Source organism: Leuciscus leuciscus (assembly GCF_965113295.1).
Source record: "Leuciscus leuciscus genome assembly, chromosome: 14".
Taxonomy (NCBI): Eukaryota; Metazoa; Chordata; class Actinopteri; order Cypriniformes; family Leuciscidae; genus Leuciscus; species Leuciscus leuciscus.
The window spans coordinates 15,090,425-15,115,427 of record NC_138738.1 but is presented as its reverse complement, the minus strand read 5'-3'; the positions used below and the strand labels follow the sequence as shown (position 1 = coordinate 15,115,427).

The 25,003-nt window shown below is 37.5% G+C and overlaps 1 protein-coding gene across 3 annotated transcripts in view; it reads right to left on the bottom strand.

The window, feature by feature from the left end:
- Positions 1-23,539, bottom strand: part of mast2 (microtubule associated serine/threonine kinase 2) — a 135,768-nt gene extending 112,229 nt beyond the window's left edge. For all 3 annotated transcript variants that reach the window (XR_014211536.1, XM_082189853.1, XM_082189854.1), the window contains exon 1: positions 23,121-23,539. Coding sequence is in view for 2 of the 3 variants with exons in the window: in XM_082189853.1 (XP_082045979.1) it covers positions 23,121-23,201 (81 nt within the window). In the remaining variant the exon portion in view is untranslated. The remainder of the gene's footprint in view (positions 1-23,120) is intronic.
- Between the last annotated feature and the right edge of the window lie 1,464 nt (positions 23,540-25,003).

The following is a 25,003-nucleotide window of genomic DNA, read 5'->3' as shown; positions in this document are numbered from 1 at the left end:
CTGCGATAACAACCGGTTCGATGTACATTATTCCGCTTATTACACGGCTACTTGCCACATAAGTTAATAATTACACACAAAATATTGACCTGAGTTTAAATATTTCTAGAATGCGGCAGGTTCAAACTAGACAGACATTTAAAGGATACGGTACAGTCATAACACTTGGCATTTCGCCACATAAATAATTATGGGGATGAGAGATATTGATTTGAGATTAAACTGTTTACTAAAATGTGTTATATTTAAACCATCAACAATATACAGCCATACACATGCAGACAGAAGTATGAAATGCGACTGTGTGGATGCGATGGATAAGAGTTGTCACCGTGCAACCACATAAGGTCAGTGCTAAGCACAGTAGAACCACAGAAGAAAAAAAAGTGAGAGAGTTTCATCTGAAACTAAACATGTCGTAGGCTAAGTAGCACACCGATTTTGTTTATTGCACAAAACATCATTAAATGCAAAATATTAACATAAAAAAATGGCTAAATCCCTGTTAACTAAACTGTTGGTTTGATAGTGAGGAAAAGGAAACCGAGAAATTTCTTCTTAGCTCCCGAGTCTGATGAGGAAACAAAACATGCCACAGGCAAACATGCCAACCGCAGACCTAACAAAACTAATTGGTTAGTTCCTACGATGTCACACTCTAGTGCCATGCCACCAGCAGGACCTTTGCCCCGGAGTAGCAGGGATTACAGACCAGTGATGACTTCACTGCAGGGTCCAAGTGTAATGTTGCCATGCTTCTGTTGGTTTATAGAAAACCCTGAACTAATTCACAGATAGAGTAACCTTAATGCAAGAGTAACTCCATCAGGATCAAGTAGGAGCCCAGAGAGATTACTTAAAACCAGATCTCTCTGATTTCCATTCAACAGTTAAGTTTAAACTCTTAGTTTAAAAAGTATTGAGGGATTTTTAATTGTGTAAAAACTGCTATGTAACCATGACTGCTGGCAAAACAAGCTGAGGTGCTGACTTTGGGGTATAGGGGTGGAGCTTCTGGGAAAAGTGCACCTGCATGCCAATCTTGCAGTAATTCTACCGTTTTTTTTTTATTATGAACTGAATGGGGAGGAAAACACTAATGATCCTAAAAATTTATTAAAGGCCATAGCAAGGGAATAAAATAAATAAAAAAATAAAAACAATCAAGCCCTGCCTTAACAAGAGACTGGCTTCGTACTCAAATGTGTAAATAGTGTAAAGCAGTTTTGTCCACTGATGCACTAATATAGTCATACTAGCCAGTCCCAACACACATGGCAACGGTACAAATGGCTTACTGTCTGGTATAGGAGAAAATATTTCAGCACAGAAAACATTAAACAAATAACATTATTATATAACATTATCAATAACAACCATTAACCTTAACAAATAAAAAATATTTAAGATGGCATGGTGGCTAAATTAATAGATAAGTAATTTAAGATTAAATAAATAACAGATTGAGAGAAAATGTTATGCGCCTTGATTTCAGTACAGCATAGATATAACAATCAAGGTAATTACAACAACACATGAGATATATCCAGTTTTCAGCATTTGCCTCCCTTGTGATGCCCAGTGCTTCATCTGTGTATTTTGCTTGGGTTTACCATTGTTTCATAAACTGCAATGAAATGCACATCTTTATCTGTAATCCATCAGCTCTGGCAGAGTATTTTCAAACCTAAACATTTGTGTCTATCCGTGATTCACTCTTCCAGGTTTTCTCTTTCCACCCACTCCTCTATCTAACTCCTGGATCCACCCTGTGGGGATAACACTGTTCCCATGAATACCAATGATAAAACATTGCTCTAAGACACAAACGTGACACTTACAACATGTCCTTGAGCTAGACAAACAGTGACAAACAATGGACAACATAACACTGATGGAGGCTAAATGATTATTGAAATATGAAGACTTATAAACAATTTATATATATATATATATATATATATATATATATATATATATATATATATATATATATATATATATGTTGTACCCCCAAATTTAAGGCAACAATTGTTTTGTTTTTTTCTGTTAAAAAAACTAAGAAAAGATAAATGATTTCCCTGATACAGCTGACAGTCCAACAGCCTTCAGCTACATCCACGAGGCAGAGCAGCATCCGCTGCGGTACAGAAAACAGCTCGTAAAACCAGTCAATCCCTCAGGAATACCAACATAAACACTCTTACTGCCTGGCAGCCTGCCATCCTGTGATGTAAGAGCTACTGGCCTTTCTGTTTGCCCAAGCAGGTGAGGTGTGCTATATACCCGATCAGAGTCCACAGACACAGTTTAAACATTTCAAATAAGAGATAGCTGGTATTTATTTTCCACACAATGTCAGTAGCAATTCACACCAAGCAGAAGAGATTTTATTGAAGATTAAAAAAAAAATCTGCCCCAATCAACTGCTTTCTTCTCACTTATTTCCTACTTTTACACCCAGTTAAATCTATTTTTCTGACCTTCATCTTTATATAACACGACCCATTGCTTATATTATTTATATATATATATATATATATATATATATAAATATAAACATGTTGTCAAAAAATAAGAGACACCATGAAATAAACAATTATCATGGTTATTTGGAAATTTGGATTTCTGACGTCATAAACCCGCAGCAATAAAAGTAGCCCTTTTATTTTCTCAATAAAAGTAGCCCTTTTTACTCATGTTGAGAAATGATAAGTAAAAAGGCCATTTATTTTCCAGAGGGTGGAAAATGGTCAGGTAAAACTACATTACAAATGTTTTTGGTGCAAGAACCTTGCAGAAATATTATAGATATAAATATAAATATATATTATATGGACCTAAAGGGAAAACTGAGTGATAAAACTGCTTTGTGATACTAACCATTTAATTTTTAAACAGAATGTCCTTTACAGTGGAAGATGATCGGGAGCAATCCAAGCTGCCATGCTGCTGAAAATTAAACCTTTGCGGAAGGAACTAAAACTAAAGCATCTTTCTGACATCTATTTGTTACTCTCCATTTCTTCACCTTCCAGGCACAAAATTGAAAAGAAGAAAAAAAGTAACTGATGGCCTGAACAAACCTTAATCATCTCCAGCAGACCTGAGTAAGTAATCCTCAAATCCTCAATCTAATCCTCTCTGCCTCAACTTCCAAATGAGATGTGACTTCTCAACGTATGTGCGTGCCCACGCTTCGGGTGTAATGCCTACTGTACATGTGCACACAGCAAGAAACACAATGTCCCATTAGTCAGTATGAAGTCTGTATGCTGATGTCTTCCAGATGTGCTGTAGGTATTCAAGCTCTGCTGAATGAAAGGGTGGACGTTTGTGCAGTAACTCCATGGGAACGTTCCGACAGGACGATGTTCTCATTCACTGGTGCTGTGCCAGGGTGTCGGCCCGCCTAGCCAGCTGGGATGGCCTTGAGAAGTCATTCAAGAAAAGTGTGATACTAGCATTAATGTGGAAATGCGAGAAAATGTAAGGTCAGATTGAAAGAGGCCTTGTTTTTGACAGCTATAAAAGTGTACTGTACAACATACACCCGTTCAGGTTTGGGGTCAGTAAGATTTTTTTTTTTTTTTTTTTTTTTAAGAAATAATACTTTTATTCAGCAAAAAATTCATTAAATTGATCAAAAGTGACAGTAAGGACAATTACATTTTAAAAAAAGATTTCTGCTTCCCCGCCATAGACGGAAATTTCCGGCTTTTCACTGTTATACGGTAGGGGGCACTATGACTCATCTTCTGAAAGAGTACAGAATCTCTTGATCAAAAGACATGTGAAGAAGAAGCAGAAACAAGCAATAGCATATGTAAGCAGATGTATGTAAAATAATGCAATCATCAACATTAAACAGCATTTAAATCAAAACTATCTAACGTTACTGAATGAAATGTCGACCCAGGACGAGGTATAGCACTGTGAAGCTTTGGGAGTGTTGATGGACTCGATCTACTCCATCTATTTTTTGATCATCGTTCTGAATCGGATCTGGATGTAGTCTTTGACAAAAACGCGATTTTCTCAGCTTTTAGCTAAAAATTTTGCTTTTTTATGAAACTTACCCACATTCAAGTGTTGATAAAAAAAAAATGCATTAAGCTTTCTTTTGATATATTGCATGTTCAGATATTCATACAACAAAATATTCAGGGAGGGGGCCATACAAATTTTGTGAAAATGTTAAAAATGCTGCCGGTGACTGGCAACTTTTTTTTTTTTCTTTTTTTTTTTACGCTGGAGGGGAAAGAGTTAACAAGAAATGTTTCTTGAACATAACAGAATACAGCATCTCAGAATAATTTGTGAAGGATCATAATTGCTATTTTAGAAACGGTTTCTATTTTTTTGCCAAGTCGCACTGGAAACAAACACAAAGTGTGGCAATGATAATCTCAGGTACTGTGTATGTACTTTATTTAATGTTAAAAGCGTGTAATGTGACTTTTAATATAATTTAGCGCTCCCAGCTTTGTAGCTGTAAAAGCAACAATGGATAATTCACCTCAGATCTTGAAATGACACAAATGAAAACAAGAACATTCAAACTGTGAACAAAAAAGTGTATTATTTGACAAAGATTGTTTTAGTAACTCAGTAGCCTATGTATTTGAATAATGTTTAAATGGTGTAATATTTGTGAATTTGATTATGTAGCCTAGGCTACTTATCCATTTTCTTGCGATTGCCGTCAAGATTACTCTCTGGTGCTGTGCACTTGCCGCGAGAGACCGCCCACGCGCTGTTCTGATTGGCTGTGGGTTTTCATTGATTTTTACACATCTCGCAGTCACGTCGCGTCTAGTGTGGACCATAGACTGTAAAAAAGATGGACGACGCCCCTTCGCTCTCTTCCATTGATGAGAACTGAAGCCGCCAGAGTCCCGATATGGCGCTGACATATTGGAACTTGAGTCTGCGCAGTAGCGATTTCGGGACCAGACCTGCGCAGTAGTGAGCAGGAAGTAAAGCCGCGAAATCAACGCTCCGCCCTCACTCTCGCAGAATGCCCTCAGGGAGAGTGGATTCTGCACACTTTTTTAAAAATGTATTGCAGTACGACAAGAGGCTTGTTAAAATAAAGTAAACACAATCTCCTCAGTCCTCCGAAGATCCCGAAAAAATGTCCGTTGGTGCTTCAGTGACTACTTCGCTCAGAGAACCTGTCAATCACAGCTGTCAATCATGACGTTACACCACCGCATCACGTAACTAACTAAAAACCAACTTATTTTTGAAACAGACCCTTGAACTTACATCAGCGTGATAAAAACGACAGCAAATGAAAGAAACCACCTTTGGAAAAAAGATATTTGAAGTGTAATTTAATTGTTTAGTTGGTCTCACGTCCGGTTGAATAACACGGGGAGGCGGGGCTTATGACCTATTCTAGGACCAGTCACCGGGGGGCGATCGAGACGTTTTGGCTTCACTTTTCAGGGCTTGTGCGGCACGCTTGGTGTGGACAGACAAATTATTTGTCGCTGGAATCTTATGGCATCGCGTCTGGTTAGGACACGGTGTTAGTGGGCATAAGAGACTTAAAAAAAACACAAAAAAATCTTACTGACCCAAACTTACTGAACAAGTGTACATGAAAGTATTACAATCAAATCCTCAATTAGAAAGGGAATATTTGCTTATCTTTTTTTTAGAGGTCGACCGATATGGTTTTTTTCAGGCCGATGCCGATGCCGATCTTTTGAAATCCGGGTCGGCCGATGGCCGATTAATGCTGCCGATTTATTTTGGCCGATATTTGGCCGATTATGTGCTTGTTTTTAACCTCTATTTGAAAGATAAAATATAACACAAATTATTACTTAAGATCGACAAGATTTCTCAACAAAAACATTTATTGAACACTTGACCAAATCTGCACTTGTTGTGACCTTGAGATATGTTTGGTAATTGTACCTGAATGAATTGAAAATTTATTTGCTACATTTCAGACTAATATATTTGTTTTCCTTAAAATTTTTATTAACAGTAACTTAAACACTTTGCAGTTTGAATGATGTCTTTTATAAACAAAATGACAGAGTATGTTTTTATGTTTCCACTGTTCGATCGCATCCGCGCCTCTCTCTCTCACACACACACACACACACACACACACACACACACACACACACACAAATATAAGTAAACACTTTGCGACTTTAAACACACGCGACTTTTCGATCGCGCCCGCACCCGCGCCCCTCTCTCCCTCTCCCGAGTCTCCCTCTCCCTCTCCCACACACCATATTCCAGCAATGCAATCTTACATCGCAGCCTATTTTTTACAGTCTATGATCGCAACCTGCTTCAGAGCTAAAGCGGGGCTACAGATTAGGTGTCCCCAAAGAACCCGCGTATCTAACAGTAGTTCCGCATTACATGAATTAATTTGCACGCGAGTTTTATTTATTTTTATACCATGTATTCTCCGTGTAAATTTATACACCGAACCGTGACGCCCGTACCGTTTCGGTTCAATACGAATACATGTACCGTTCCACCCCTAGTCTACATTGAAATACAGTCACACATTACACTGTTTGGCCAACATATTAACCGTGTTTAATCCAGCTACTAGTATGCTAAAGTTAACAGCTGACTAGCGTCACGTTTCTAACGTCCGTTTTCAGAGCATCCAAGAGAAGCACAGGCATAACAGTAGCACCGAAATGAAGCACAGAAATCCGCATTGATATTCGGTCCGGTAAATAACGGTCGTTAAGGCACCAGTGCCGTATTAGCACCGGGTCTGTCTGTAGCTACCCAACCCTAGCGACGACGCTAGAAAAGCAAAGCCAGCCCTTCACTAACCTATGGTCACTTTTTTATTACTTATTTCTCTGCATTGAGTGACAACCCTCTCAAATATAAGACACACAAAACAGAACAAATAAAAGTATCAGATTCTCTGTTTGTAAATTGCAAAATTCTTGCTTACTTATTTTGACATGATAGCAACCCTTCTGCTGTGATAATGCAACCTCAACTACGCTATCAATATCCAAAGTAGCCGAACGTCATGTCGCCTATTCATATTTTTTCTCGAAGTTGGCAGTAACATATCAAAAGGTTTTAATTAAATATAAAGGAGTTTTCTCCAAGGAACTTAGCTCCTTCCTTAGGCACTGGATGAGGTCTGCTCACTCTGCTGGAGAATGACTCTAGGCGCAGCGTGCGTCGAACACGTGTTCCACAACAACAACAACACTAGGCTGCCCACAGATGCGCCCGCCTAATAATCGGCTTGATATACTGGATATTGGCCGATGCCGATTATGTTAAAAAATTCAAAAAATCGGCCGATTAATCGTCCGACCGATTAATCGGTCGACCCCTACTTTTTTTATGTAGTTCACTTGCTATTGAGGTCATTGAGTGTCACCCTGAACACTTCGTACTAGTGTAATATGACACAGTCATCTTCTGTGGGAAATGTGCAAGAACTAACAATAAGACTTCAAAAATTCCACTTTCATAATGTCACAACATGATGCAATATTCAATTGTGCTAAATGAACGTCCAATATCTTAAAGGGATACTCCACCGAAAAATGAAAATTCTGTCATCATATCCTCAACTAATGTTGTTTCAAACCTGTATGAATTTCTTTCTTCTGCTGAACAGAAAGGAAGATATCTAGAAGAATGTGAGTAACCAGACAGTTTTAGATACCATTGACTTCCATAGTAGGAACAAAATATACTATGGAAGTCAATGGCATCTAAAACTGTCTGGTTACTCACATTCTTCTAGATATCTTCCTTTCTGTTCAGCAGAAGAAAGAAATTCATACAGGTTTGAAACAACATGAGGGTGAGTATATGATGACAGAATTTTCATTTTTCGGTGGAGTATCCCTTTAAGTAGTACTGATAAGTTTTCAAGCTACTGTCTTCTCCCATTTTCACAAAATGCATATGGTAGCACCCACAGCTTTTATGCATCTGTAACTTCACTACCTAGTGATAGACGTGTCGTTATCATATTAGCATGTCAAAGCAAGACACATAATGCTCTCAAGAAGCAGTGTAACTAATGACAAAATATTTGAACATGTAGTTGGAACAAAATTCCTAATCAAATTATTAATGGAACTGTAGCTACTAACTTTTGCACGGTTTGCACAAAAAACATAAAAATTTAGTTTGTCTTTAAAATAATAAAAGAGAATTCCCAAAGAGAGCTAAATCCAATGCAGCTCTAGAATTCAGTCACATAGCATTTTTAACATTTGTCTTCTAAGTTGTTTCTCACACAAAGTGCATTTCCTTCCCTAAAAAAAATTGGTTGTCAAAGAAAGCCAACTGCATAAAAACATGTCAACTATGACTGCATCACCCAGGGCTTTACCTCTGAACTGTGAAAGAACTCTCATCAGAGCTCAAACTGCCAAGCACATGAGTAATGGTTCAGCAGTGCTTCTCCTGGCTTATGTAATTTTGTGTTACACAGTGTAACATGACTCTGCCAGTTCTCCAGTTGAACCCCACCACCCTCTAACTTTCCAAGCCAAGACAAACCAATAATGCTGCGTGCAATGGAGAAGTGAGAAGACAGACATCGAGCCAAGACCTGAATGTGAACTGCAAAAGACTGGAATTAACTTATTCAAAACTAGAACCAGGCTTATCACGCCACTGCCTTGTAACACATGCCATATTTCTTTGGACCAGTTCTCTGTGAGAGGAGGTCTTGAATGATGGGAGTTTATGGAATTGTTACTGATTATTACTTAAATGTGTGTTTGTTTAAAAAACAAAGCTTCACAGAACAGCTAAAAAAAACAGTAAAATTGTTAATGGGTGTTTTCTTGCCATACTGTATTGAAGTACACAGATGGTGTAAATCTGTTTCAGAGCTGTTAAAAGTTATTATAATCCATTACAGTAAATCATATTTGACCATTTATACTGTACTAACCAAAATTAGAGCATAAAGAATGGTGCACTCTTCATGTATCTTATTTTCATATCTTCATGTTTATTATGTGTTAAGTTAAAGCTTCTTTCTGTTTCGGAGGAAAAGGATTACTCTTCTGAGAGAAGTCTGGACAGATGAGGAGACAGAAGATGAGAAAAGAGATTGAGAATGATTATTCTACAACAGGATGTATCAAGAGACAAAAATCTGATTTACAATAGTCTTTCCACATGGACTTGACATGCCCAAGTAATAAGCACAAGGTTTATTGCACACATGCATGTCTGTTAGAACTGATTACTGGAGAGGATTACTTAGAAACAAATTCAAACTCTGTATGGCCGAGATCTGAGTTAATACCGTGAACAGACCCTGATGGATTTTTTCAGCATTCTTGGCACTGATTTCTGCAGAATAGATTTAAAATAGGGATGCTAACTTCAGTCAACGATCAATTAATTGTTGATAATTTAAATCAATAAAACGTATTGATGGTCGATTAAGCAAGGTCATCATAGTTTTGAAATGCGTGCACTGCAGCTCATGCGCAAAACGCATGTAGCAGACACACAAGGAAATATAAAGCGAGCACACCGTAGTTTACGTATTCTAAATGTATTAATGTCTTCAAGCCATGCAATGGATTAGGTAGGCTAGCCATTTATTTCCAAGCATAATTAACCAAGGGTCCAAAAACCCTCCAAACAAGTAATTTTACTGAACATAAAGAACTACTTGAGTAAACGCCACAATAAAAGTACATATAATAAACAACAAGTTAAAAGATCCTGGTTCACATGTGATGATCTTCTAGGGCTGTTTCAGCACTCATATTCTATGGCGCATGGTAAATCAAGACCTGCCAATCCGAGCGATCAAACCAATCCAAGCGCGCTCCAGCTGTAAAACACAGTCCGATATGTTGTGTTTGGGCTCACTCTAACTGCTCTAAATAAAGCTCTAAATAAAGATACTGTATGTGATCTACTGTGGTTTACGCAACACAGGCTCATTGGAAAAACGTCCCTGTGGCAACATTTTTGCAAAACGCATAATACGTACCAATACTCAAAGTTCCAAAACAAGCTTAAATACCATGGTTACGATTATGTTTTTATGTTGCATTTGGTTTTGTTAACACTATCGGGTAGGTTTAGGGTATAGTGGAGGTGTACGTTATTTTAAAACGTGATGGAGCATCAATCTTTCAGTGCCATTCACCAGACATTTCAATTCAGAACTGCAGTGATATGCACAAACTCCGACGAAATAAAACGTTGCCATATTCACAATCATTTGTTCCGGAAAAAAACTAAACACGCTTTTAGCGCCACTCACTGGACATTTAACTTTGAAACTGTCGCAAAACATGCACAAACGTATTTTGCGTTTTGCAAACATGTTGCCACAGGTACATTTTTCCAATGAGACTGGGTTGGGTTTCCTGAAGTTACAAACAAAAACGTCTCGCAAAGCATAATGTGTAGCCTACTGTTTATATGTGTGTCGCCAGCACCTTTTCATACAAATACTTGGTATATTGGTTGTTGTATTCTGCTAGTTAAGACACCTTCAACGATATATCTGTTATGTACAATGATTTTACAGTCCACATTTTCAGGCAAAGCAGTTATTTTTTCATGCTATAAAAATACAGGACCAATATGTCAGCAAATTTAAAAGCACTTGTTAAGTGATAGTCTTATTCCCTATATTAACTGTAAAAAACCAAGCTACTATGCTTTAAAACAACACCTAGGCTATTTGTCTTGGTTAAGCAAGTGGCTGTTAAGTAACGGGACAACTTAGTAGCGTCCCCATCCCCATTTAAAAAATGTAAAAGGGAGCTGGGACTGGCTACTTACTAATAGCTGGAAACATCAAATTAGTCACAATATTTATTGTACAAACACGCAAGGAATTTTAGGAACATTGAACGGTTGCAATTCAATGGTAAACTGTGGCGTTCTGTAAGCACAGATTCTGTGTGGGCCTGTTCATAAGCACAACTGTAGCTCCAGTGTTTAGAGAGGAGCTCTGTGAGGACTTAGATGCTCTACAGGTGAATAAATGGAGTATCAGAAGAATTAAGCTGGGACACTGCAATGATTTGTACAACATTACAGATATACGATTACCCGGAAGGCAAGTCTCAAGTTTAGCCACGTTACCCACATCTGAAACTCTCCGAGGAGTGAAACACAACTGGGGAACATGGCCTTTGTGCTCAGAGGTTATTTAAAGGAGATTATAAAGATTGGGCCACACATACAGGAGATCAGAAATTGTCTCTGGGGGCAGAGAAGAAAAGAAAGCATGATGGCAACTGGCATTCATTTTTACACCAAACAAAACGACATTAACAGAGAAATATTTGCTTAGTACTACTATAAGTAAAAGTAGTAGTAGTAGTAGTAGTAGTAGTAGTATGGACTTTATATAATTATTATTATCGAATAATAATTATTAATTTATCATCACCCTAGGGCCATGCACCACATTTTAAAAAGGTGAAGCCATATATTTAGAGCAGACTCTAATCTGTCTCTTGCAGCTGTGAAAAGGAGCACCAAATTCAGACCAACAAGCCCCAGCCCATTCTGCCCCAAATACAGCGATGTAAGGCACAGCCTACAGGACCTATAGAGATAAGGTCACACTCAGAAATCATGTTACATGCCCACTGTATTATCCATAATATTGACAGATGGGCTAGTCAGTGTTACTTGCAAACTTAAAAAGGAAGAAAAGAGGTTCATGCTAAACTGTAAACGCCCCCTGTAATAGATTCTCTTCTTTCATAAATACCTCCAGAGGTCAAAGAGTTTAAATTATTAATGTTTCTGCCAGAGGCGTGCTCTGACCCTGATCTAAAGAAACAAAATGTCACAAGCCATCAGTTCTGAATAAAAGAACAAAGCAATGTTCATTGGGCTTCAATGGAGTTCATAGAGTAGTAAATAAAGGAACAGAATAGGATTACTCGAAATATTATTGTACAATCAATACTTGAAATGTGAAAACTGATCATTCACATAAAACTGAAATTTCAATTTCAAACATGCAATCATCAATCAACCAATATTAATTTTATTTGGCCAATGTTAAATAACAAATCCAGATCAAGTGGCTATTTGCAAATAGTGTTACATTTAAATTAAAACTAATATTGGTAGGGAGCATGCAAAATATTAATACAGTTACAAAGACAAAAAAAAAAACCCACACACACACAATAAAGCACAAACATAAGTAACAGTAACAGAAACATCAAGTGTTTTTGTCAGTAGTATTAAAATAATTGTAGTTCTTACCATGTTTCTTTGGTTGGAATAGATAGCTTGTATCTTTAGTAGGAAAACAAACACACCAACAACCAGCTCTAGTCCTCAGATAATATCAGAATTGGATGATCCTACTTTGGGAAATTCAAACATTGGAATTGGCACAAAACACAGATTGACTCATCGTTCTCAAGAAAATGTAATCCACAGTCCAGTGTACTGTTAAAAGTATGGGAAAACAATGAGTATTTATTTATACAGCTAGCTGGAAGGGTCATCAGTTTCACACCAATCAAAACACTTGGCCCAGAGCATCACCCCCCCCCCCCAACGTGTGATGGGTCTCCGCAAGCTCAACGCAGGTCATTACCAGGAGAAAAAAGCCTTTGGATGGCCCACTCCCCACTGTGCTTGACTGCAATGCCCTTTCACTGAGCTAATCAAGGGAAAGTTCATTGGCTGCCTGAGCCAGAAGCACAGCATCACTGTCTACAACAGATTCATTACAGTGGGAACTGGACACAACAGTTCCAAACACTGGACAATGAACCAACAATGAAGTTAGTTTGTTGGCAACGGCCTTTGAATCTGCAGAGAAGAACATTTTCGCCCCTGATTTGTTACTTGACTTCCACATGAGTCTGCATAAGTAATATACAGACATTCTATTATTTTTTTTGTGAAAACATCAATTTGCAATGTAAAATTTGAAAAGTGTCAGTGCGGTTGTCTAGACCACTGTTATTCTCATAAAGCCAAGCAAACAATTAAAGCAGAGAACTGCATGTTTCTATTCATATTCTAATGCTGTAATTGTTGTTTTCCACGGGACTGAATTTTAAAATTGCTAAACTAGACGACTGACATGTGGAAAGAAAAGGTCTCCCTCTGAAGGATTTAATACCCGTCCGCCAGAATCTGTGACAATAGCTGTCATGTCTTTTTTCATTAAAATCAAAGCGTCTGAGGTTCTAGCCTAAATGATCAGCTTAATAGGAATCAGAAATGAGATGGCTTTGCTGCTCTACCAGCTGAACCCCATGAATACTGACACATATCAGCATATTAAACTTTAATGTCTTTAAAATATTTAAAAACAAGTTTAATAGCTTTCGTGCTGCTTTTCCCTATGGAAGGCACTAAAATTAACCCTGACATTTTAACAGTTATTCCTGTGTTACAAATATTTAAATGATCACAGAAGTACTGGGATAAAAGTTTATAGTTCGGATATAAACACTGATGTCTATGGAAGCAAATCACCTTTTTAAATTAACTTGCCGCTTCAAATAACGATTGTATCGATTACATCGTTACGCCACCTGGTGGCTACAAATGCAACTGTTAAAAATGTATTTATCATCAATCTGAAAGAGAAAATAAAGTGTTAATCATAAAGTTATTTTTGTCATTGAATCATTCATTCAAAAGATTCATTCAAAAAAAATATTAATTCATCCAGTATTGAAATAAGCGAAGTATTTATGAGTGAGTCATTGAATCATTCATTCAAACTGTTTTTTTTTTATAATAATTCATTTAGATTAATTAAACATTTTAAATAGACTGCAGCAATTAACATTTTGTCAGAACCTCTAGTAAATTACATGCAATTTTGATTAGTTGTTTAGGAGAATCGTGATCTGAAACAAAACAAAACAAACTTGATTCTTAATCTATCCAGAATTGTGCAGCTCTACTAGATGACTACTTTTTTAAGAGAGAACAGTTATTGTTCTCCTGAAATGATTAATTTAACAGTGGTCTATATGGTGTGATGGTGTCTACAAAATTAGAGCAGGCAAGATTATGTTTTTTTTAATTCCCTCCACCCCATCTATGTCTACCGGCAGGATTAAAAAAGAAGAGCAACTTCAAAACCTCCACAGTAATTAGAGGGCGATAGAGCGTGACACTCCAGACTCTCTCAAAATCTAGCGCCTTATTGAAAACCCCAGCCATTAAATTGGATTTGACTTTGCATAAACTGAATAACAAACAGCACGTGATCATTTTCCATTCTATTTCTACATAAATTATGCCCACTGACTTGATAAGACTTCATCATTCTCATCTCATCAGTATGAGCTGCTGTAGAACCCTCATATCCATAAATTGGAGCCATGAACTTGTGAATATGTTTGCATGTGTTTTTTTATTCTATATGTGGGGAAGTCTCTTCCATTAAATGATTCAGTGCTAAATCTCACACCCATCAGCTTCTCCCTGCATGCCTCAAGATATTAAATGTAAGGTGAGCACACAAAGCAGATAGAAAAGCCAATAATCTGGAAGAAATTCTTACTGCAATCATTAACTGCATAGCTTAAGTATAGGGGGGTGTTATAATGCCTTGGTTATAAAATTCAAATAAATTAAACTGGTTTATTTAGGTCTCATATTGAAATAAAAATAATATGTAATATGAGGCCTAAATAAACCAATGTAATGTATTTTGGTGGCTGTCAAAATATTTTCAATGCAGCAAAAAAAACAAAAAACAATGCAGTCTGTGTGTGTGAATGCTGTATAAAAATGCAGTGTTGGTTACAGTACATTATTAAAGTGAGTTTTAAAACACAAGCTCACTAAATCTGGGCCCTGTTCTACGACCCTTAGTGCATTTTTATCATTCAACAAACAAATAGAATCAATAAAATTTTATCTCAGCCTTGATTCTTTCAGTTTAACCTATTCCCTGTAGTCATCAACAACCTACTCAGTTTAGAGTCAGGTAAGATTGATGAGTACGGGGGAAAGTTTTCCATATAAATGTGTGTGGTTTTCCCAGTTCTCAAACAGAACATTAAACTGATTTGTACACAAACTATCCAAATCCATCTGTGTGGCCGAACGAAGTGTGTAAGAATATGGGTGTGTGAGCCTGTGTGCTTGTTTACATACGGAATTCAAACAGGAGGAGGCTATTAGACTAACTTTTAAGCTAACATTGACAATGAAGCATCAACAATCCACCTCTAAATGCAAGTTTGGAGTCACCCAGCATTGTTTTAATCCCAAACTTTTTGATGTGTGACATACACATTCCAGCATTTTATGCTGGATACCTATGTTATGCTGCCCTACAAAATACAGAAAACACATTGTCAAAAGTTACATATGACTGAAATCAGGTCTCTTAGAACAAGGTTTTTCATAACAAAATAAAATGTATTTTTAGTACTGTCAAAGTTAACGTAGATATTAAGATAAAATGTTTAACAACTCAAAAAAATTTACATTTATCAATCTGCTTATTTTATTGTATTGACAGCCCTAGTTTTTAACAGTAAGAAACACTGGTTATTATTTTAAAGTTTTATACTGTATATCAAACATTAATAGTGGGTGGGAAAATGATACACTGTCAATGTAATATTTTAGTAATTTGCTTTACGACAATGACAGGACAATAGCACAACAATAGTTGTGTTTGTGTTGAGGTGCACAGGAACTCTTTGCGCAGTACTGAGTCAGTCAGTCAGTTTATTGTTTCTGCATCATTACATTCTGCCTGTGGACAGCATCAATTCCAGCCTTGCCAGAACCACATAACATAGAGAATCACAATCAATACCGATTTGCACACATAAACATGGTGAGTCCACACAATAATGAACACTGGATGTACAGTTGTGGTCAGAATTAATGGCACCCCTGGTAAATATGATCAAAAATGGCTTTAAAAAATAAATCTGCATTGTTTATCCTTTTGATCTTTCATTCAAAAAATGCGCAAAAATCTAACCTTTCATTGAAGTAAAAGAATTGAAAGTGGGGGGTAAATCACATTATGAAATAAATGCTTTTCTCCAAAACACGCTGGCCATAATTATTGGCTCCCTGTTATTAAATACTTATTTGCTACCTCCTTTTGCCAAGATAACAGCTCTGAGTTTTCTCCTATAATGCCTGATGAGTTATGAGAACACCTGACAAGAGACAGGACACCATTCCTCCATAGAATCTCTCCAGATCCTTCAGATTCACAAGTTCATGTTGGTGCTTCTTCTCTTCAGTTCACCCCACTCATTTTCTATAGGGTTCAGGGGACTGGGATGGTCATGGCAGAAGCTTAATTTTGTGCTCAGTTACCCATTTTTGTGTTGATTTTGATGTTTGTTTTGTTTTTTTCTGATGGAAGATCCAGCCCATTATATGATTTTTAGCAGAGGCAGTCAGGTTTTGATTTTTTATCTGTTGGTATTTGCTAGAATCCATAATACCATGTACAGTATCTGAACAAGATGTCCAGGACCTCCAGCAAAAAAAAATAGGCTCACAACATATAAGATTCAGCAGTATATTTAACCGTAGGCATGGGGTACTTTTTATCCCTGTTTGCACCAAACACATCTGGTGGGTTTGCTGCTAAAAAGCTCTTTTTTTGTTTCATCTGACCATAGAATCCGGTCCCTTTTAAAGTTCCAGTCGTGTCTGACAACTGAATATGCTGGAGTTTATTTTTGGTGGAGTGAGATGGATTTTTCTTGAAACCCTCCCAAACAACATGTGGTGATGTAGGGGTTGTTTGATTTATTTTTTTAGGCTTTCTGACCCCCCAAGACTCAAGTAATCTCTGCAATTCCGTCATCGCAGAGTATCGAGAGAACAACCAGCGCTGTTTTTCCAGCTGTTTTCCTCTGTGAACATGCACTAATGGATGTCTGACAATTTCGTAGCTTTCTGGGGTTTTCAGATTTAAAAACATTAATTATAGAAACTGGACTCGTTCTGCGGTACCGTTGCTCACACGGAACAGAGAGACTAGATATGCTTATGTACCGTCAGATGAAATCCTGCAGGTGTCACATCCTTGAATGCACATCCTTGAATGCACATCCTTGAATGAGCGCGGATTTCTAGCGCATTTAGGCCTACTTGAACTTCTTAGATAATATCTATGGTTTGACCCATTTGAGAGGCAGCCAAAATCAGAATTTAAAATGGACTGAATAAAGCTCTACGAACTTGACTTGATATGTATGCGCATGAATCACTGTCTCACACAAACGCGCGCTCAGATCAATATTGTTTGTTACTGCAAAATACATTTTTAACTAGCAGAATAAAACAGCATTACGACACACAAAGTCTCACTTTTAGCTATGTCATTTAACTATTATAGTATTTCTGAGGGCAAAAACATGAACTTTAACTATTAGCTTTACATCAAGTCAGCTGTCACTTTAGTGCGAGGCCCTGTGCGGTCACGATCACGTCGAGCTAGGTGGGCGTAGTTTCAGGAACCAGGCACCTCAGCTCCACCCACACCCCTTCTCTTTGCCCATTTTCGGTTATCCGGACCGGGAGTGACATGCGGTGACGTGCTGACAAGATGGCGGTGGCTGGCTCCGCCCACTTTAGGTTTCAAAAATGCTCTTCAGAAACCTACAGGTGACGTCACGGACACTACGCCCATATTTTTTTACAGTCTATGATGTAGACCTGCATCTCAAAAGAATTAGTCTCTCCAGTCTATCTGTGTTTGGCTTATTATAACATGGATTAAGCAATGCCAAGTGCTGTAATCTAGAAGATTTTTCATAATTATACATGGTGTGCAAATTCAGGGATAAAGGAAGCTGTCGAGTAGCTGTGCCTCTGAGTGGTTTTCATCTGTGCCACCAGCTCAAACAACGTGTGCTCAGCCATAATAATGATGGTGCTGGAGAGCTTTCAATTTTGAGAAATGACTGATAACAGAAGAAGGGAAACGCTTCACATGCAGGACTAATTTAGAGAAGAGCAGAATCAAAATGGGGGAATAGAAGTAAAACAAATGAAGAAGCATGTACAAAGATTTCTTTGGCATTACGTTGCCTTCTTGATTAGTGTATGAGGTAACTGTAGGCTTTGCTCTATTGATTAAAGGTTTATATTGATTTATGTATTTTTTCGAAGATGTCTCCATAGTTCTAAGAAGTCTTTGAATGGCATTACTCAATGTGCTAAGAGAGAAGATGGAGGGCAGGTTAGGTTGCCCCAGGAAACAAAAGACTTTGGCTGCCTACAGTCTAAAAGAAGCAAAGACAAATCCTTATAATAACAAAGTAACAGAGCACTTTACAGGGAATGCAGACAAAATCCTCTGCAAAACAATAACTTGATGTTGAAAACTTGATTCCAGAAACAATATTTAAACTGACCATCTAAGAGTAAATGAAAGGCATGTTATTATCAGGCCTATTTTATATATAGACTTAATAAATAAAATAAAACAGAAGAGTTGTAAATGACAGAAACATGTAGCTGAAAGAATGTCAAAAGTGCAGGGACTCACTTAAGTTGATATTAAAATAAAGAAAGCTCTAATTTTCGATAGCACCAAGTGTTAACTTGCGTAGACACCAGTGCATTGTCTAACTGATATCCGGCTATTACTAAATGCTAGCTTGATTCTCAAAAAATTTAGAAATAAATGCTACACACAAAATATGAATGCATTTAAAAAAATTAAATAGAGATGCACCGATACTAAATTTCTCAGCTGACACGGAAAAAAAACCTCTCCCAACTAACTTGACAACACTATTTTGTGAATTTTAACTGTGCTACCAGTGATCTAAAAGGATAGTGGATAGTGCAACAGGAAAGCAAAGAATGGCAGGATGTTTTTTCCAACTATTGATGGTCCTATACACCCATTAAGAAGGTAAAAAGTATCAATCAACAAGACACTTACTTTATTGTCTTTATTTATTACAATAAAGGGGTTTCTTTGAGACAAGGAAAAATCTGACTATTCACAAAAGTGCCGTTTGCCCTTTACACAACAAAAAGATTGAACCACTCCCCTCTCTAGTGACTGGTAAAACAGTCAGAGTGCTTTCCACTGCATTAAAACAGCTGTTTTTATGACATGTTCTCCTACACACACAGGCTCCCGCTTGTAGCATTCCTCTTCCTCGTCTGATCTACCTCATAATACAGTGCAATTCTCTGTTGATCCCAGTTGTGAGCCTTGATAAGACCTCAGACTGGCCAGTTAATAACGCTACCATCTCACAGCCAGACAGCACCGCCACAAGCAATAACAATGCACACATTTTACTATTTTCTATTCATATAACATGTTATGGCTGATTTGTTAAATAAGCTTGAGTGATTTTCTGGAGAAAAAAGACAGATCTTTTGTTTAGTAATCACATTCAGCATCTGCACATAACAGAGAAGTGTTTGTGATGTGTTTTGAACTGGTTGGTGGAACTAAGGCTGTGGCATAAAATTTCAGAGCTTGTGAATGGATCAGTAATTTTATGTCATTTATGATTGCAGAGTGAAGTGCTATGTGCTCCATAAAACCTGGCATGCACCACTGTTTTCATGCCTATTTTGGCATGTCTCTGATTAAGGGACTCAGAGAGGAAATAACTAAGTCAAATCACCCAAAAATCATCTGGTCCTCAAGTCAGCGCTTAATTATTCTCTGTTTGCCAGTGCACTACGACTGATAACTGATATAATGGCCAATATTTTAGGCCAATATTTAAAAATATATATATTAAAATTATTAGGATTATTACAGTATTCACTTGTAAGCACAATATTAGTCATCAATATTTTCCTGGAAGAGGAAGTCTGTGAATTTTAAATGTTTATAGCTTCTAAACGTTTTGTCAACTAATAAGAGTGCACAAGCTTATTGATGGCCTCAAAGCTAATATAGACCTATACTAAAAGACACAAATCTTAAAACTTCTATTTTCATTTCATGGAGTTTTAAATGATCCAATTCAGTTGAGACCAATGAACACCCCTAAAATAATGGCTGAGCACAGCAGAGTGAGACGAACCAAAAACGCCCTGCTGTGTGACTAACAGCATGCAGCGAAGCGACAATGTTCCTACTTTCTTCTGAGAGTCAGCACCTTCTCTACATAACCCAGCCTTATGTGCATCTCTCCATTTCTTCCAATGAGAACAACAATTTATCATTGCTTCCAACCTCAATGCTAGCAGTGTTTTTGGCCATGTCACATTAGTGTTTTTAATAAAAACACATTGAACGTGTTCACACTGTCAAACATGATTTGCTTATCAAGGTAAAACTACCAGTGTCATTTTTACATCAAATTATGACATCATCAACTGAGCAGATGTCTGTGTGGAAACAGAGGGGAGAGAGTGAGTGAAAATTAGTGAATATGAAAGATCTGATTTTAATGGATAATTTAATTTAATTGGAAACCACACAAACGCACTTAATCAGATGGCCATGGCCTTTTAAATGATAGTTCTGCATAATGCGATGACTAGTGACAGCATCTTTTCCTTTTGCTTCACTGTCTATTGCAGCTCTAGATTAAACCCTTCACGGACTCATTAAGTGCACAGAAGCAATTCCCCAGTTATAGATTCACCATATCATAAAGGCTAGGAGTTAAAGGGTAATCCAAATGCTCTCTAATGAACTACGACAAAACTATTCAAGGCTATGTCTACTGAGGCCACTCTCCATAACTTGATTAGCAGACTACCTTACAACACTGCAAAATGATTGGGGAGCATATCTGGCACCATCCTCTATTGATGCAGATGCTACACCGATCAGACAGAAAGCTCTCGACAGCAATGTTTAACAGGCTCACAGTACAGCACTGGCCTATTTTGGCCCTCATATAAGAGTTAAGAGCTTAGATGCCAAAAGGGAATTAGTCTTCAGCAACATCAACAACATGTTGTAACCCCATTTTCCATTATCTAACCAAGTCTGGTTATGTCAGTTCATCTCTCAAATGATCAAAAATATTTATTCAAGTAAATGCGAGGATGAAAAGCTGATTTGGGTTGGGATTTGCTTATGTAACAGCTTTTTGCACCAGCCCAAGCCATCTGTGCTGCTGGTCAAAGAACTTTTAAAACATAGTTCAACATCTACCGGGGAGAGGAACTCTTAAAACAAAGCTGAATACCACAGATGTTTAGCTCACCACTGAAAGGTTATAAGAAGGAAAAAACTGAGCCCATGAAACAGGAGCCAAACCTTATAAGATGTGCATTCCAATTCTGAATTATAGTAAAACAGGACCGGATAAACTTTTTACTGCACATGGAGAGCATTCAAAAGAAAGAATCAAAAGGGTACTGTGGAGTTCATTCATAGCAATATCAAAATTTTGTTAGCACTTAAATGCACTGTTCTGCATTGCAACTGTAATCACAATTTATAATCCAGTTGCAAACTTCCATAAACCTAAAGCATGGACTAATTTCTTTTTTTAAATATGTTGGAATAGATTTTCTTTCAGGTGTTATTTTCACATTCTGTCATGTTGTAAATTAATTGTTTACTGTAGGGTGATTAATAAGCATACATTTTCCCTCAAAAATCTGAAACTTAGGCTACATGTCAGAATACTTGTCAGGTTTATTGTACTCTACACCATGTCTTGCAACCTAAGCACTTGCACTTTTGGACAAAAAGCCATGCAGCACTTCATTAAAAAGGCAAAAAGCATGGAAACACAGGATTTTAGGTCTCAGAAAGTGCAAAAAAAAAAAAAAAAAGATGATCTCTGCACTCTAGGTCACTCTGCCATCCGGGTCAGGTTAGAAAGAGGACTAATGGCTCACCTAAACTGTGCCACTCCTTTTATGATCTCATCAGGCAGAACACTAACATTAAACACGGAAACACAACAGTCACATTGTGACTGAATTTGACTTCCTCTTAGCTACTACAATGTGACTGGTATATGGAAGAACGTGCCAAAATATTGATTAAAGTGAACACAAGCCAGACATTTTGAGTTCAAAAACAAAATACAGCTTTACCAGACTGATGCTCTTTAAAGACAGGAATGAGTGCAGGCAGTGCTATGTTCAAGAAATTTGGATATATGAAAAACTCATAGATTAACTCATAAGTTGTTACAAAAACAACTTCATGATCTCACTATTTCTTTATTTAATCTAGTCTGTACTTCTCTGAACAATCTTGGAACAATGTATTGCATCACTTCTCATTTTATGCCCTCGCTAGGATGAATTACTTTTGTTATATTATTGCCCAATATATTGCAGCAATGACACACACAGCCACTTTGAAATCAATGTGTATATATATTAGTTGAATTCCACTTAATTAATAGACTATGTGACCACATAAGAAATTTCTTAAATAAGAATTTCATCAGATGGTTTTGCACTTTTTTTAAAAAAACATTAAGAAACACAAAACTTGTGAGTGTTTCACAAAATAGGCTAACTAAGAGTACTCCCCTTGTTTTATTTCCTCTGCTTATGTCACTCTGTTCTATCACCATCAATGATAACACAAGACTCACACTGTCAGAAAACAAGGAGCCAATAAAACTCTTGCAAAACAAATATAATGTGGGTAATAAACTTGAGCAAGTCCCATAAACTTACTCGAATAAGTGTACAAAGCTAATTATAAACAATGCAAAAACACACAAAACCCAGTGTGCATTGATGATGTCCTGGGTGTGTATTGTTTTTTAATAATATTCCATCAGTCTGGAATATAATGCAATTGAACAAACTAGTCTTATATAATAATTTAAACAAAATAAAGACGACAGTTAATTCATCATCAATTGAATGCTATGCAAGCTATAGTAAGTACTATACACAAGCAGACGACCTTACACTTTTTCTCTGTATACTCCTGCTTTCGCTATATCACTTGATGAGGGATTTTTGTAAGAAAAGCTTCAATGCCATAATGCACTTGATCTGTAAGCAGATTCTTCACGGATGGACTGAATGAATGCACTGCGCTCATTCTGCAGGGCAGCTCTGCGTCACATGCACCACTATCGAAAAGGACTGCGTTTGTATTGTGTTATGTTTAACGTTACCTTGCATTTTAAAATAAACATGCAATGTATCTGTGTTAAAACGGGTCCATGTTTCAGTGCAAGATCACTCACCTCGTCTTTTCCTTCAGTGCTGCTCTCCCGCTGCTCAGAGGTGCAGAGTTTCCTTTTGTTTTTGCTCTCGGTTCCCTTCATTCTGGTGGATGGGGGTTGAGAAACAATCTACAATAGTAATGTATCGATGAATCCGATGGTCAGTGCATTAGATGGTGAAACGGGTCTTGTTCTGATACATGGTGGGCAAACCTCTCCTCAACTTTGGTCCACAAACACAAAGACAGAATCAATAGTGACAGCAGGTTCGACACCGTGGCTTTTGTGTTGATCTCTCGTCTCGACCTTAAGTAGCAATCCGAGTTGCCATGACAGCCTGTCAGTTTTTCCTTCAAATACTGTTTTGTCTACAGTTTTATGTAACGTATCTAAACTATGCGACTTTAACGCGGCAAATCAGCCGGCGGAACTCGCTAGGTCGCTAATGGCGCGTTTCCACCGAGCGGTACAGTACGGTACGGTACGGGTCGGTACCCTTTTATTTGCGTTTCCACTGCCAAAAGTTGAGAATGGTACCAAAAAGCCGAACCGTACCGTACCACTTTTTGGGTACCCTTCCGTTGGGGTACCTAGCACAGTGGTACGGTACTAAAAGGTGGAGCTAGACTCACTGCAGGACGTTGATTGGTTGACAGAGAATCGTCACTTGCGCGTGCTACGAGGGGAATGACAACATAAGAAGCGCCATTTTTTAATATACAGTTTAAATATAATACTACTGTTACTGTGTCACGAAATGTAATTTTAAGAGTTTTTCAGGCGAGAATGTAGTTGTTTAAAGCTCAAATCTGTGGTTTATTTATAAAGATGATTTGTTTTTCCCCGGTTGTTAGATCCATGCGATCAGCGGGCGCTCGGCGCTCATGTTTCCCGGCTGGATGAGCCTTTCCTCGGCTAAGTTCTTCTGACGTTCGCCGATGACTCCGACGGTAGTGGTTAAACATGAGATATAATAATTCGTCTTGTGCAGACCTAACGGGCGATCTTTGGTCTCGTGAATATATAATTCGTTCCCTGTCAATCGTTTTGGCCGAGGGCTAAGTTTAGTTTCATATTATAGGCTATTTGTATTTAACTTTACTGTTGTAATGTTAGATTAGAGCGCAGCATTTGGACATTTGACTGAATTGTTTGCTTTATTTCTTATTGTATAGCTTCTTGTACCTTTTACTTAAACTTTTATATTGGCTATTATTGATAAAACTGACATTTTACAAAAAGAAATATGGTTTCTTGTCATTTTCTTATTACAAGATTATCACTGATGTTTATTGCAACATTTGTACAAATGCATATATTCCCTGTAATATGTGTAATTTTTTTTATTATTTAAACGAAAAGAGGTAACGTTAGGGTTGTGTTTTAAATTTCGTTTTGTTATAACGTTAAATAGAATAACGTATAACGTGCAGTGAATAATCAATATGCGTTGTGCATGAACCACATTTGTGTCCCTATAATGTTTAATTTATTTAAATGAAAACGAAAAGAGGCAGAGTAGTGTTTTATAACATAATATTTCGTTTTATTGTTGCTTAAAATGTACATACAGAGTAACAGAGATAACCGGAGTAGCAGAGCGAGCTGAGTGACCTTTTAAGAACGCGCTGTACCATTTGCATGTAGGAGTCGCACATGGCAAGTACAAACTTTGCGTACTTAATATTGAGAAAAGCCTAATGTCGGCGCTTGTCTTCTTGTGACAAACATGTCGAGGAGCAAGAACAAGATCTGCTGTATATGTCATCCATTGTAGTTTACTATGTTCTTCTTCGCGCGAAAATGACGTCGATCGAAACACCACGCCCATCAAGTAAGGGTACTGTTGGCAGTGGAAACGCTAGCCAGATCATGGTTAACAGACCCGAACCGTACCGTACTGT